The following is a 15,486-nucleotide window of genomic DNA, read 5'->3' as shown; positions in this document are numbered from 1 at the left end:
CCCAAATGATCCATCCAGTCTGCCCAACAATACACATGCTCCATAAATTAATTTAGTTTAAATGGTCCTTTTTCTTCGATATTTCTGGGCCAGGAACCCAGAGCCCTGCCCAGTAGTGTGCTTAGGTTCTATCTACTGGAGACTCCATCAAAGCTCACTCCAGCCCATCTTAACCATCCCAGCCATCAAAAACTCTCCCCAGCCCGTCCTCAACTGAATGCCCATATACGGGACACAGGCCATGCAAGCCTGCCCAGTACTGACCTTAGTTCCTTCAATTATTTTTTGATTAGAGATCCTCTGTGTCACCGTTTTCTTCTCAACCACCTCCCTCAGGAGTGCATTCCACTTATTAACCACCCTCTCCGTAAAGAAGAATTTCCTAACATTACTCTGGTTTTACCATTTTCCTTTCTCTGATTATGTTCTATGTTAATACTTTTGAAGTATTTGAATGTCTGAATCATATCTCTCCTGTCCCTTTGTTTCTCTAGGGTATACATATTTAGGGTTTCCAGTCTCTCCTCCTACGTCTTTTGGCGCAAACCTCCTACCATTTTTGTTGCCTTCCTCTGGACTGCTTCAAGTCTTATGTCCTTTGCCAGATACGGTTTCCAAAACTGAGCACAATACTCCATCAACACCTTCTTTCTTCTACTGGTTACACCTCTCTTTATACAGCCCAAGTTTCCAAGTTTATTATAAGATTTGATTAATCGCCTATTCCAGGTTCTAAGTGATGTACAGCTAAAATTACAAAGTTAGGGTAAACATACATAATTAGAACAACTTAATATTAAACATATTAAAATAGCATAAAAATACATAACATGACTAAACGTGTACAACAGGACAATGAACATACGTGATCACAAAAAGGTAAAGTTATGGGAAGAAATACAATTCAATATAAAAGAAACAATTAAGGTTAAAAAACATTAGGGAAAGGGGAAGAAATTTAATATAAAATGTAGAAAAGATTTAATATAAAATGTAGAAAAAAAATCAATTAATCACTAAAAGCATCTTTAAAAAGAAATCCCTTAAGTTTGCTCTTGAATTTGTCTAAAATTCTTTCTTCTCTTAAATGAATTGGCAAGGCGTTCCAGGCTAGAGGAGCCGTAATTGAAAAAATAGAATGACGTCGTGTACCAATAACTTTTAACGATGGAACAACTAATAAATGTTGATCAGTTGACCGTAACACTCTTGAAGTATTATAGGGGATTAAAAGTTTATAAATAAAAGCCGGAGTTTTAAAAATTATTGATTTGAAAGTGAGCAAATTTAATTTGTACATTATTCGATATGTAACCGGCAACCAATGTGCTTTCTCAAGCAAAGGCGTAACGTGATCGAATTTCTTAGCGTATTCAATAAGTTTAATCGAGGTATTTTGAATAATTTGTAAGCGTTTAATTTCTTTTTGTGCTATTCCTTTAAATAAGGCATTACAGTAATCAATCTTTGAAATAACTAAGGAGTGTATCAATATATTCAAGGATTTTGGGCAAAGAAATTTTTTCATTGAACGTATTTGGCGGAGACTATAGAAAGTAGATTTCACAACATGACTAATATGATCATGATAAGTTAGTTTTTCATCAAAAATAACTCCGAGAATCCTGATCTTATGAATAAGTTTCAAAGAAATGCCTTTAATAGTAATTGGACCAACGAGAGTAAAAGTGTCCTTCCAAGGGAATAGCAAGACATTTGTTTTATCAATATTTAGAGCAAGTCTATTTATTTCAAGCCAATGATGAATCTGTTCAAGTTTAGAATTAATATTAGCTATTTCAGAAGAACTGTTGGGATCCAGGGAATGTAGAAGTTGTATATCTTCCGCATATGCGAATACGGTAAAACCAATGGATTGACAGAGGGTCATTAGGGGAGCAAGAAAAATATTGAATAAAAGAGGAGATAGGATAGATCTCTGTGGAATTCCATATGGAACTGAGAAACTTTCCGAAATGGTATTATTAAAGTTAACTGTAGAAAAGCGATTGTCAAAGTAGGAGTGAAACCAAGCAAGTACCTGATCTGAGATACCAATAGATTGAAGTCTATTAAGTAAAAGAGCGTGATCAATGGTATCAAAGGCCGATGAAAGGTCGATTGAGATCAGAAGGACAGATGAATGATGGTCAAGATGATATAGTATGGAAGAAGTCATGCCAATCAAGGAGTGTTCCGTGGAGTGATATTGTCTGAAGCCTGTTTGATTAGGATGAAGGACATTTGTCATTTCTACAAATTCTGAAATTTGATTATATACTATCTTTTCTGTTAATTTTGCTAAATAAGAAATATTAGCTATGGGCCTATAGTTTGATGTTTCTTCAGAGCTAGTCTTTGGATTTTTAAAAATAGGACGAATAATGGCTTTTTTCCAATCTGATGGCATGATACTTTGCTTCAGACTTTCTTTAATCAAAATTAATATTAAAGGGCCAAAGATTGTAAAATATCTTTTAATAATAAAAGGAGGAATTGTATCAGCCTGAGACCCCTTATTATTAATAGTTTTTACGAGGGCTTCAAGCTCTCCTGGCAGCAGCAGCCACTTGGAAGTTCTGATCGACAAGTCGATGAAGCCGTCCGCACAATATGCAGCCACGGCGAAAAGGGCGAACAGAATGCTAGGAATGATAAAGAAGGGGATCATGAACAGATTGGAGAAGGTTATCATGCCATTGTACCGGGCCATGGTGCACTCTCACCTGGAGTACTGCGTCCAGCACTGCAAGTTGGGTCCCTATGCCATTCCTGCAAACTGTACCTTAACTACACAAACCTCGATCACTGAAACAAGAGAGAGTGAAGAAAAAAGAAAAGGACATCCTCAATAAGAGACTGAGACACTTGCATCCACACAGTACAAATACTTACCTGAAAGGGGTTGAAACCTCTGGTCATTGAGACAACAAAAAGGGAAATAAAAAGAGGAGAAAATTACCTCCTCTTTTATCAAACTGCGCTAGAGGTTTTTAGTGCTGGCAAGGTAAGTGCGCCAATGTTCATAGGAATTTTATGAGTGAATCATTTCCGTACTGGCCTACACTAAAAACCTCTAGCTCAGCTTGAAAAAAAAGCCGGTCTTAGTTTCTCAGAGATACCTAGAGTTGAATTTAAGATACATCTAATGATAATATAAGGGAGAAAATACTTAACTGGTATTTGTCTGAAAAACTTTTGAAAAGCTTATGTTAAATGAGATAGGATTCAGATAGTAATTTGTAGCACTGGCTCCAGTTTTAGAGACTGAGAGGGGACACGATCAAAATATTCAAGGTACTGAAGGGAATAGACTTAGTAGATAAAGGACAGGTTGCTCACTTTCTCCAAGGTAGGACGAATGAGAAGGTACTCTCTAAAATGGAAAGGGGATAGATTCCGTATGAACGTAAGATTTCAAGTTTATTTAAAAATTTGATATACTGCCTTATTAAAATTCAAAGCGGTTTTACATAATATAAAAACAAAGTATAATAAGAACGTATGTTAAAAACAAATTATAAACAATGCTACAAACAATCAAACGCACTGACAAACATTAACTTACCGATACAAGATGGAGAAGGGCAGAAATACAATTTGTATAAAGAGAAAGAGGGGGAGAGGGACCAAAACAAAACGAAAGGAAACAAAATATAAATAGTCTAGAATAATGTAAAATAAGCTAAAATGATTTAAAAAAATGGCAAGGAACAGATTTCCATTACTGTCCTTAGAAGGACTATTATCTACCAGAGAGTGGTAGAAAACTGGAACGCTCTTCCGGAGTCTGTCATAGGGGAAAACACCCTCCAGGGATTCAAGACAAAGTTAGACAAGTTCCTGCTGAACCGGAACATACGCAGGTAGGGCTAGTCTCTGGGCAATATCCCTAAGCTCTCCAAGTATTTCTTAATGTTTTTTTTCTATTTTCGTTACACTTGAGATGTTATGACCCATGAAGCTGGCGTTCTGCTGAAACATGGACCAGTGTCAAGGCCACACATCTTGCCAAATCTGTTAGTGCAGTGCTACATGTTGGGTTCTGCCCTCTGGTAATGCCTTTTTTGATGCGTTAGAAAAGTTAAAGGTCTACCCCTACCTTCTGTTGTTGGTTTGTTTTTGGCATCATGGAACTGCAAAGGATGACATCTTGCAATTTGGTATATTTGAAGCAACATGAATATATGTTTTGTCAACTGTGCATTTTAAAGGTTGTTTACTCTTTTTGAAGTAATTTTCACATAAGTATTTTAGTCAGGTTTGTTTGATTTTTGAAGACATGAATCACCTTTTGCAGTATTGCGCAGTTTTAAGCTCTGATTTGGGAGTTTCCCCAATACAGTTGTGGGTTGTTTGTTTTTTAAATATTAGACAGTATTGGGGCATTTGAAATGATGCACTTGTTACCTCTTTTGTGGTGAATTGCTTGACCAAAGGAATAGCACAAGAAAAAGAGGATCTTTATTCATTAAGAACATGAGCACTAACAACGTTCTGATACAAATGGAAAGATGTTTTTGGGTAATCTATTTTTGTATTTTAAAAATGTTTGTAATTGAATATATGTAGAATAGTAAAATATGTTTTTTGAAAGATGTTTTGTAAAGTAATACACATGGCTTACTAATTTCCTGAGTTATTTTACCTCTCATTTCTTTCTCTGAAACATTTTCTCAAACTTTTGCTCCCCCTCCTATTTTGCTCATTCTGGTTCACTGTAAACTTCTTTTCTCACAACCCTTAACATTTTGAGGAGGAGGTGAAGCTGCGCTGTCACGGGACTGAGTTTTTTTGTCTTGATTTTTGTAGATTGACCAGAAACATCTTGGTAAAGAGTGTAGTAATGTTGAACAGATTTCTGCATCAGCTCCAATTCTCCTACAGGTGAGGGGGTGGGAATATAATTTTATTAGGAGTTCTCTATTTTCAAAGAGCAACAGCTTTATATTTATGCTGTCATGTTTTTTAAATTCTGTTCAGCATTTTCCTCTCTATCGAAGGAGTGACTCTGAATGTACTGGAGAGGATTCTGCTACTCCAGAAGAGAAGGTGGTACTCTTCAAGGAGAAATATGATGCTCTGTCTCAGGAGGCATCACAGAAGGTTAGGAAATTCTGGACTGTTCAATGACCCTGATGTTGATGCTGGGCAAAAAGATTGAAAGTGTACTAAAAATCAAAATTATTGACCATGTAGATCAGGGTTGGGCAACCATGGTGTTTGAGGGCCATAACCCAGTTGGGTTTTCAAGATTTCCACAATGACTAGGCATAAGATTGATCTCATGCCTAGTCATTGTGGAAATCTTGAAAACCTGACTAGGTTGTGACTCTCTAGGATTGTGCTTGCCTACCTCTAATATGGTCAAATATATTTTTTATTGAGCAATCAATAAAGTAACAGGCAACAGAACAAAATACAAATCCAGCTCAAGAGAGTATTTAGAAACCCCCAAAAGCATCCCCCCCCCAGAACCGCCCAAAACCAAAACCCCCCCCCCCCCATCCCCAATCCCACCCCCGGGTCCTCCCTCAAATGCAATGGAGCAAAGAACATGAGAAAAGAAATGAAAACACCAAGCGAACCAAAAGGGTGAATACAAACAAAAGCATCAATTGAGGATTCTGCTACGAGCCAAAGGGGTCAAAATAGACCAAAAAGGCTCCCAAGTGGTCTGGAAAAGGCGGCCCTGGCGAGAAGACATTTCCACATTCCACATTTCCACATTCCACATTTTCACATCCTTCCGCTCCCACATCAGAAGGGAAATCATGCGGCATCTCCAAAGGGAATAGTCCGGAGCGTCGGCTTCAAGCCATTTCAGCAAGATACATTTCAGTGCAATCAATATAGACCACTTAAGGAAGGCTGCAAGTCCTTTAGAACGTGGGAAATAATGAGGAACAGTCCCAAACAAAAGCAAAGGGGAGCTGCGAATGCGGACATGCCAAAGATTCTCCACAAAGGCAAAGATAGCTGTCCAAAATAGTTGTACTTTGGGGCAAGTCCAGAACATGTGTCCCAGGTTTGCTTACGGCTCCTGACAACGAAGGCAGGTTGCATCAGGGCGGAAGTGGGATAAGTAAGCCCTTCTAGGGGAGATATATAAACAAAAAATCAATTTAAAATGTTGTTCCCAAAATGTGGTATATTTACGAAAAGTAGACAGACGGCGAACCGCCTGAAGGAGTATATCAGAAGGTAAATCAACAGCAAGATCACCAGACCAAGCATCCCGTAGTCGGGAATGGTCAAACAAAGGGCATTCATCTTTCAAGTGGCGATGATGGAACTTGAGGGGGACCGGTTCCTGTGAACCAATGGTAAAGGCCGTGGACAACGACTCCTGGCAGGAGGCCTGCAATGAACTAGGAGGTAAGGAAGAGATGTAATGGTGGATTTGCATATAAGCAAAAGAGTCAGTAGGGGGAAGATCAAATTCTGTTTGCAAGTGAACAAAAGATTTAGGGGTACCATCATCATTAACCAAGTGAAATAGATAATGAATGCCCTTCGTTTCCCACCGAGCAAAACTTGGCCCATCAATCCCAGGCAGGAAAGAACCATTAAAGCGAAGAGGCAGAAAGGGAGAGACAGAAGGAGAAAGAGCGTGAAATTTACAAACCCAGCGCCAAACTTTCCGCAAGGGTCTGTGCAATATTTTCACAGAAAGAGACTCAGGTTCAAGAGAAGGGATAGAATGCAGATAGGCACTAAAGTGAGCAGAACAAAAACAAGAAAGTTCCAGAGAAGTGTTAGTGAACGCTGAAGTACCCCTAAAGAGGTCATTAATATGCCTCATGCCACAACCAACTGTCAAGTATCTAAGATTCAATAAACCCAAACCACCTCTGTACCAGGGAGTCGCCGCCCGCTTATAGGACAAACGAGGTCTCCTTCCAGCCCAAAGAAATCTCTGGACCAGGCGCTCCAGTCTGTGCTCGTCCCGAAAAGTCAAATAAAGGGGAAGAACCTGAAAAACATAAAGCCAACAGCATGTTATATAAATGTACTCGACCCAGAAGCGAGAAAGGAAGAGTTTCCCAAAGGTGTAATTTATTTTGTAAAGCCTGAAACAATGGCGTCACATTTAACCGGTACAGACTAGATAAATCCAGCGGAATGGTAACCCCCAGATAGCGCAAAGCGGAATCAGCCCAGCGAAGAGGAAAAACACCCCTCCACGAAGTTCGTAAATCCGGTGGAAAGGGTAAGGCCAAGGATTTATCTAAATTGAGAGACAGCCCTGAGTGAAAACCAAATTCAGAAATAAGATCCAGAGCTGCCGGAAGAGAGTCCTCGGGCCGGGTAAGAATTAAGAACATGTCATCCGCGTACGCCAGAGTCTTAAGTTCGCAGTCGCCAACCGAAAGACCCTGGACCTCCGCAAACCCCCGAAGAGTGCATAACAAGGGTTCCAAAGAAACAAGAAACAAAAGAGGGGAAAGAAGGCAACCCTGCCGGGTACCACGAAGAATAGGAAAAGAGTCTGAGCGAGTCCCATTAACAAGCAGAGAAGCCAGAGGATTGGAGTAGAGTGTACGTACAGCATCCAGAAAGAACCCACCGAGCCCCACATACTCCAAGGTGCGAAATAAAAAGGACCAGTGAATGCTATCAAACGTCTTAGAAGCATCAAGACTAACAAATAAAGTTGGAATGTGGCGGGATTGACACTGAGCAAGAGCAAGAAGTACTTTGCGGACATTGTGAACAGATTGACGGCCCCGAACAATGCCAACCTGATCCTCATGAATAAGCTGTGGTAAATGAGGAGCCAAACGATCAGCTAACATGCGAGCAAAGAGTTTGAGGTCAACATTTATTAAAGAAATGGGGCGATAGGACTCCGGCAATTCAGCTTCCTTCCCCGACTTCAAGAGCAATGTAATAAGCGCCTCGTTCGCAAAGCGCGGAAAAGAACCACGGATAGTGGCTGTATTAAAATAAGCCAACAAAGGTCCATAAAGAGTAGGAGAAAGAAGCCGGTTAAAGTCGCCCGAAAACCCATCCGGGCCTGGAGCCCGATCAGAGCGAAGCGATTTAATGGCAGACTCCAGTTCAACCGCCCGAAACGGGCTGTTAAGAGAAGAAATCACATCCGCTGGCAAACGAGGGAGACCAGAAGAGTGAAGATAGTCCGTCAATAGCTCCGACGAAGCATCATCCGGAGCGTCATACAACCGGCGAAAAAAGTCAAAAAGGACCCCAGAAATCTCAGAAGTCTGGGACATCACCCCACCATTCCGGGTCCATAAAGAGAGAATCGGCTTTCTACCAGTCGTAGCCGTAACTAAGCGGGCCATAAGGCGTTAACAGTCCAAAAGTAACCGGATCACAAACAGGTCCAAGAGAAACCAAAGTCCCGATGCAGGGTCCTGCATCTAGTAGAGAGCGCTAGGGCAGCGCAGCAGCCATGGCAGAGGACTCAAGGGGCCGAAGAAGGCCCCGCTTCTCCAGGTAACGCATCCAAATAAGCTTGCGCTGCCTCAGCCGAGGTAAACAATCGCCATCCCGCGGAGGTCCAAATCTTGAGCTGGGCTGGGTAAAGGAGGTGGAATCTCAGCTTGCGATCATAGAGAGCCGAGCACACATGTGAGAATCGTCTCCGGCGCTCCTGCAATGCAGGGGAGTAGTCCTGGAACAGGCGCACAGGGGTGTCTTCAAAAGCCAGATTGTTCCTCTTCTGCCGGTATTGGCGCATCAACTCAGCCTTAACCGCTGAGTTGTGGATCTTAAAAATGGTAACACGAGCCCGCTCCCGGTCATCGGAGCGCCGGCCCAAGCGGTGCGCGCGGTCAAGTCTCACCGGTCCCACACCTGACGGAAGCGGCAGCGCCGCCTGGAGCCAAGACTCCAAGGTGGAAAGGAGTCTGGCATCGGGAACCGTCTCGGGGAGACCCACCAGGCGCAGGTTGTCTCGCCTTGAGCGATTCTCAAGGTCCTCCAACTTTTCAGCCTGCCGTTGAAGTTGTGCCTTTAAAGATACCAGCTCTGCAGCAGAGGCCGAGCACGTGTCTTCCACCCCCGAGACGCGACTCTCCAGCTCTCCCGTGCGCCTAGTGGTCTCCCCCAGTAGAGTTTCTAGCGAGGTAAGTTGGCTTGAAAGATGATCAAATCTTGAATCCAGAGCCCTCACCACTGAAGCCGATAGCGCAGAGATATGTGCCTCAGACAAGGGAAGCGTGGAACCCGAGTCTCCCGCCGCCATTTTAGGGTCAGGCCGCGCAGATTGAGTTTCCCTGTCCTTAGGTGCTCGGCTCGATTTACCGCTCATGACCGGGCTGGTTTGCTGCACGAACCGGTCCATACACGACCCAAAACGTCCTGAAAGGGGCAGCCTCGTAAAACAAGCAAAATGTAAAGCTGAGAGATTCGGGGCCCCGGAGCACGAGTAAGGCACGTCTCACTCGGCTCAACATATCACGTGACTCTCGCCTACCTCTAATATAGATGGACACAGTTTTTTAAAGGGAATGAGTCAACATGGATTCAGCAAAAGCATGTCTTCTCTTACCAATTTATTATAATTTTTTTAAAGGTGTAAGCAAACAAGCAATTGATCTGTATCTTTAGAATTGCTGTTGGTAGTTGACAAAGTTCCTCTTGAGAGATTTCTTAGGAAGTTAGAGAGTCATGGGTTAGGAGACTGTGCTCTTTTTGTGGATTGCAAACTGAATAGTAATTATCTACATGGAGAAGGCTCACTTGTGGAGTGCCCCAAAAATTGCTACTGGGACCTATGCTGTTTAATATATTCATAAATGATGTGGAGATAGGAGTAATAAATGAGGTGATCAAATTTGCTAATGGCACAAGATTATTCAAAGTTGTTAAGAAGGCTGAGGATTGCAAAGATTTGCAAAAGGATCCTGTGAGACTAGGAGACTGGGCAAATGAAATTTAATGTGGCCAAATACAAAGTGATTCACATAGGAAAAAAATAATTCCAACTGCAGATTCCTGAGTTAGGAGTCACCACCCAAGAAAGATCTTGGCTCATTGTGGGCAATATACAAGTTCAGACAAAGTACTTCATGAAAGACTTCTGAGGAAATTAGAAAGTCATGTCCTTTTATAGATTAAGAACTGGTTGAAAGAGAGTGGGTTTAAATGGTCAATATTCTCAATGGAGAAGGGTAAATATTGGGGTTCCTACCTCATAAATGCCAAAGGTTCAAAATATTCAAACCACCCCTTTGGAACAATAATAAACGTATGCCCTTAACAGAAAAATCTTACATCATTCACTGGCTCCCGTCATATATGTTTGAAACAATTACTAGATCTTTTTAAGAATCACCAGAACTTCAAGGGGATCTTAAAGGAGGGGAAAAGCCTCAGACTCTTGCCTGCAACTGCAATTAAATGTGCAATCAGGCTATACCATGGAGCTACCTCATTGGCACAAAAACCACCTCCTTCCAACCAAACCACCAAAAGAACCAGTTAAATTCCTTTTGAAAAACCCAATTTGATACCTTTAAATTTCAATATCCAAGAGCAAATTTTAAAGCTCTGAAATGTGAACGGGGCAACAGAAAGATGTAAATATAAAATGCGCGGACTGTGTCAGGGTGCGACCATAAAATCGCTACCTGCTAATGTATTCACATTGCATTCGAATGTGTGCCAGTAAGAAATGTTACCAAAAAAGAGACCTAGTGTACTTATCTTAAACACCAGTACTTATCTCTACTACACTTCATTAATCTTTAAACCTTCTAAATGCCACCCTGACTGCTGCTGAAGACAAGCAAGTTTGCTCTGCCAAAGCCAGAGCTATTAAGTAGTAGAGAAAATATTTCTACACACATGTAATTAAATTCTGGAATTCATTGCCAGAGAATGTGGTGAAATCATTTAGCTTGGCAGGGTTTAAAAACGGTTTGGATAATTTCCTAAAAGAGAAGTCCATAGGTCATTATTGAGATGGCTTGGAGAAATCCACTGCTTATTCCTAGGATAAGCAGCATAAAATCTGTTTTACTTCTTGGGATTTAGCTAGGTACTTGGGACCTGAGTTGCTAGTGTTGGAAACAGAATATTGGGCTTGATGGACCTTTGGTATATCCCAGTATGGCAAGTTTTATGTTCTTACTGACCTACAAATGCCTTCTTGGTGTGCAAATCTCTCTCATGCATGTTCATTGTGGATATCCAGAAAACCTGGCCTGCCAGTAGATCTCGAGGACCGGACTTGATCAGCCCTGCAATAGAGTTTCTTTAACAACTAGGGGTCGAAGTAAATTTTCCAAAGTATCAGCTACAACCTTCTCAGTGTCTATAAGAGCGATTTTGGACACAAATCAGCTGAGAGCTTATCTTCCTCAACAGAGACAATATAATTTGTCTTTGCAATCAAGTATCCACTTTGCAAACACTGCCTGCCAGCCAGCCAGATGATGCAATTTATAGATCGCATGGCATCCACAGTAGAGAATGACACGGTGAGCAAACCCTGTGGGAAGCTACGGTTTGCCCGTGGGCCACGGAGATGCTACTGCGTGAGTTGCTGCAAACACGGGAACAAAACTTTTCACCGCCCATAAGAACGGTGAAAAGCTTTGTTCCCGTGAGTAAAAGCACCCCCTCTTTCGTTACCGTTATTAACCGTCGACTCGTCTTCCAAGTTCCGGTGGCCATATTGTCTTCTTTTCATTCCGACTGACTTCGATGTTCTGCCGTTGACTCCGCCCCCCTATAGTGTACCGGCTCCCAATTGGGTCTTCTCCTCCCACTCAAGCAGCGAGGGGACCAATCGCTACTGCCACACACTTTCTTGAAAAACCCATTTATTGGATTGTAGTTGTGCAGCAGTAGCGATTCGGATTTTAGACTGAACCATGAAGAGGAGGACACTTCACTGGAGTGGAATGAGAAACTTCAGAGCTGGATTCTGCTGGAACTTGGAAGTGAAAGTCTAAGGTGAAGCAGGCCTCAATTGAAAAGCGTCCTTACACTTTCCTTCTGCTTGCCAGCCCGGGTGGGGGGGGGGGGGGGGGGGCTAGTGGTGGTTCTTTGTGCCGGAGTCCGGTTAAGCTGATTGGGGTGGGATCTTTGCTCTGGAGTCTGGTTGAGCTGATCGTGGATTCCCTTGCGATCAGCTCAACCAGACTCTGGAGCAAAGAACCCGCCCCCCCCCAAAAAAAAAAAAAAACCAAACCTAAATCTAACTCTAGAGATCAGTTCCATTTTTAACCTGGTGCTGGTGGAATGAATAGTGGAGATATCTTCTGTCCGAAATCTGGATACTAAGCCCAAGGGGGGGCCTAAGAGAGGGGGGCTTTGGATATATTTTGGGGGTGTTCTAGGTGGGGAGATGTACTTTGTGTGTGTTTGCATGGGGGGGTTATACTTGTGGGGACTTTGGTGTAGGGAGATGATTAAGTACCTGGAAGAATCTTTATGGCAGACTGATATCATTTGAAAGAAACAGGGGCAGCTTCTTCCTGTTCATTCTTATGCAATACTTGCATGTTATATGGCTTATTGGCTTTCATCACTGCTCTGTAGAATCTTCAATGGTTTGGGAAATAGTGTGTAATAAAACATTCTCATTGGATTTGAAAGATTGTGTTGGACCCCTGATGCAGGCAGACTTGCCAAAATATGACTCGTGTCAGGCTCTGTTCTAATTTGATGTATATGTTGGACTGGGCGGGATGGTGGTCACGGGGACGGGACAGTGACGGGGACAAAGTTTTTCCCTGTGTCATCTCTAATCCACAGTTCATGTTACTCCATTTGTTCATCTACATCTCAGGGTGCCTCAGTGCCTTTGACAAGAAAGATTTGTCACTCCATCACTTCAGAAATCTCTTCAGTGGTGGTTGACTCCAGTCAATCTTTTCAAGGATCTTTTGTTCCAGATCCCTCCACATCAAAATGTTCTCACAACAGATGCGTCCATGTATTCTTGGGGAGCTCACCTGGACAGTCTCAAGATGCAAGGATTTTGGAATTCGCAAGAGAAATCATTACATATCAACTTGCTTGAATTGAAAGCCATTCGAAATGCTCTCATCACCATTCAGAATGCTTTGTCCAATCACATTGTTCTAATCTGGACAAGCAAGTAGCGATATATTACATCAACAAACAGGGTGGTAAGGGCTCTCTTCTCCTTTGTCAAGAAGCCCAGCACATCTGGAATTGGGCAATTCTTCACAATATATTCCTAAAGGCTGTATATGTCCAAGGAGATCAGAATGTTTTAGCAAACAAACTCAGCAGATTTCTTCGACCTCATGAATGGGTTCTGAACTCCAAAATACTCCATCAAATTTTCCAGTTATGGGGAACTCCTCAGATCTTTTTGTGTCTCCCCTCAATCACAAGTGATCTCAATTTTGCTCCAGACAATATTCTCCTCAACGTCTCAAGGCAGATACATTTCTTCTGGATTGGTCAAAAAAATTCCTTTATGTGTTTCCTTCAACCCTCTTATTCTGAAGACATTAGTCAAACTCAAGAGAGAAGTAGCCACCATGATTCTGATGGCTCCTCAGTGGCCCAGACAACCTTGGTTCTCCCTGCTGCTTCATCTGACTGTCAAGGATTCAATTCCACTACAGATCTTTCCATCTCTGCTTACTCAAAGTTATGGATTCATATTACATTCCAATCTTCAGTCTCTACACTTGACAGCTTGGTACCGTTCGGTGTAACTTCTTCTGATCTTCATCTGTCTCATTCAGTTTGAGCTGTTATTACTGCATCCAGAAAATTTTCTACGCAGAAATGCTGTCAACAGAAGTGGACATGATTTACATCATGGTGTTGTCTTCATCATCAAGATATTTCATCCGCTCCATTTTCTTCAGTTTTGGATTACCTTCTCCATCTGGTCTCAAAACTACTTCAGTCAGAGTACACCTCAGTGCTATTAGTGCTTTCCATGCTCCTGTTAACGATAAACCTCTGGTCTCTCAACCTATGGTTTCTAGATGTATGAAAGGACTTTTTGATTCCAAACCTCTGCTTAAACCACTACCAGTTATCTGGGATCTTAATGTAGTTCTTGCAGAGTTGATGATACCTCCTTTGGAACCGCTAGTGTCTTCTCATCTACAGTTTCTCACTTGGAAAGTTGTATTTTTATTCATTGTTACTTCTGCTCGTAGAGTCGGTGAGCTTCAAAGCGTATTTCACCATGACAAGGTAGTTCTTCACAATCATCCTAAATTCCTTCCAAAAGTTGCATGGAATGTCATCTCAATCAATCCATTGTACTTCCTCTTCTTTCCAAAGCCTCATTCTCATCCTGGAGAAGCAGCTCTTCATACATTGGACTGTAAGTGTGCTCTAGCATACTGTCGTCAAAGAACTAAGTCACACAGGATTTCACCTCAACTGTTTATCTCCTGTTACCAAGACAACTATTTCTACACAGTTGGTAGCCTATATTTCATTCTACTATACTCAGGCTGGGTTGCACCTTGAGGGACGTGTTATGGCACACAAAGTTCGAGTGATGGCAACCACTTGATCCTCAAGTCATACATTCACATCTCACTACTGTCTAGAATCCTTTTCCAGATGAGATAGTTATTTTGGCCAAGCAGTTTTACAGAATTTATTTTCTACCTAATGACCAACTCTCCCTCTAGCTCATTATATTCAGCTAGGGAGTCCCACATGTGAGAATATGCTGCCTGTTTGTCTCGGGATAAAGCAGTTATTTACCGTAACAGGTGTTATCCGGAGACAGCAGGCAAGATATTCTCATATCCCTCCCACTTCCGCTAATTGGCTTTTTAGCTTGTTTATGGAACTGAGGTACCGCAAGCCCTCGTTGAGTGGGAAGGCACTCGCGAATGCATGCTAGCAGGCATTCTGAAAACTTTGAATTTCTTAAAGTGCTGGTGCACTATTCACCGTCCACACCAGACTTTGTGGATGACATCACCCACGTGACAATATCTGTCTGTTTCTGGATAGCACCTGATATGGTAAATGTGCTTTTTGGTGGCTTTGATTAATGATGGGATGGCTGCCATTGTGTCCACTTCTTGTATATGTCTCTCTCCTATTGACTGAGTTCTGTTTCCTCCTGGTTTACAGTACATCTTATCTATCTAGTTTGTTCACCACCTTAGTGCCATGTGTTGGAAAGGCAATTTAGACTGAATAAGCATACTTCAGCTTCCGAACATCAGATATGGAAATGGGGGCCAGGGTCTTCAAGCAAATTAGGTTTAGGTGAAAGGATTAAAACCAGAAAAGCTTACCTAAAGGCACTGGTGACTGACCAAGTGGCAGTTCCAGTTTGAGATAAAAGTTAATGAGATGGGTGGGCACATCTGTGTTCAACTGTTTCCACTTGCATTCTGGATGCACCACAGAATGCCATATAGACCCTGCGGGCTGGCCACTCTTTCCAATTAGCTTAAAAAAGTTACTTTTACAGCACTTGGAGTTGCTTCAAATATTTCTTTTGAACACACATCTGAATTACGGCAGCCTTCTTAACAGTGAAAG

General features: G+C 42.0%; 1 protein-coding gene across 3 annotated transcripts in view; it reads left to right on the top strand.

Annotated features, from left to right (window-relative positions):
* MPPE1 (metallophosphoesterase 1) overlaps positions 1-15,486 on the top strand; it is a 46,601-nt gene that overhangs the window by 27,304 nt on the left and 3,811 nt on the right. For 2 of the 3 annotated variants that reach the window (XM_033934100.1, XM_033934099.1), the window contains exons 6-7: positions 4,813-4,887; positions 4,984-5,106. In XM_033934100.1, coding sequence (XP_033789991.1) covers positions 4,813-4,887; positions 4,984-5,106 — 198 coding nt within the window. The remainder of the gene's footprint in view (positions 1-4,812; positions 4,888-4,983; positions 5,107-15,486) is intronic. The other variant, XM_033934101.1, reaches the window with a different exon arrangement.

This window comes from Geotrypetes seraphini, chromosome 2 (assembly GCF_902459505.1).
Source record: "Geotrypetes seraphini chromosome 2, aGeoSer1.1, whole genome shotgun sequence".
Taxonomy (NCBI): domain Eukaryota; kingdom Metazoa; phylum Chordata; class Amphibia; order Gymnophiona; family Dermophiidae; genus Geotrypetes; species Geotrypetes seraphini.
This window is presented reverse-complemented; position numbering and strand designations above follow the sequence as displayed.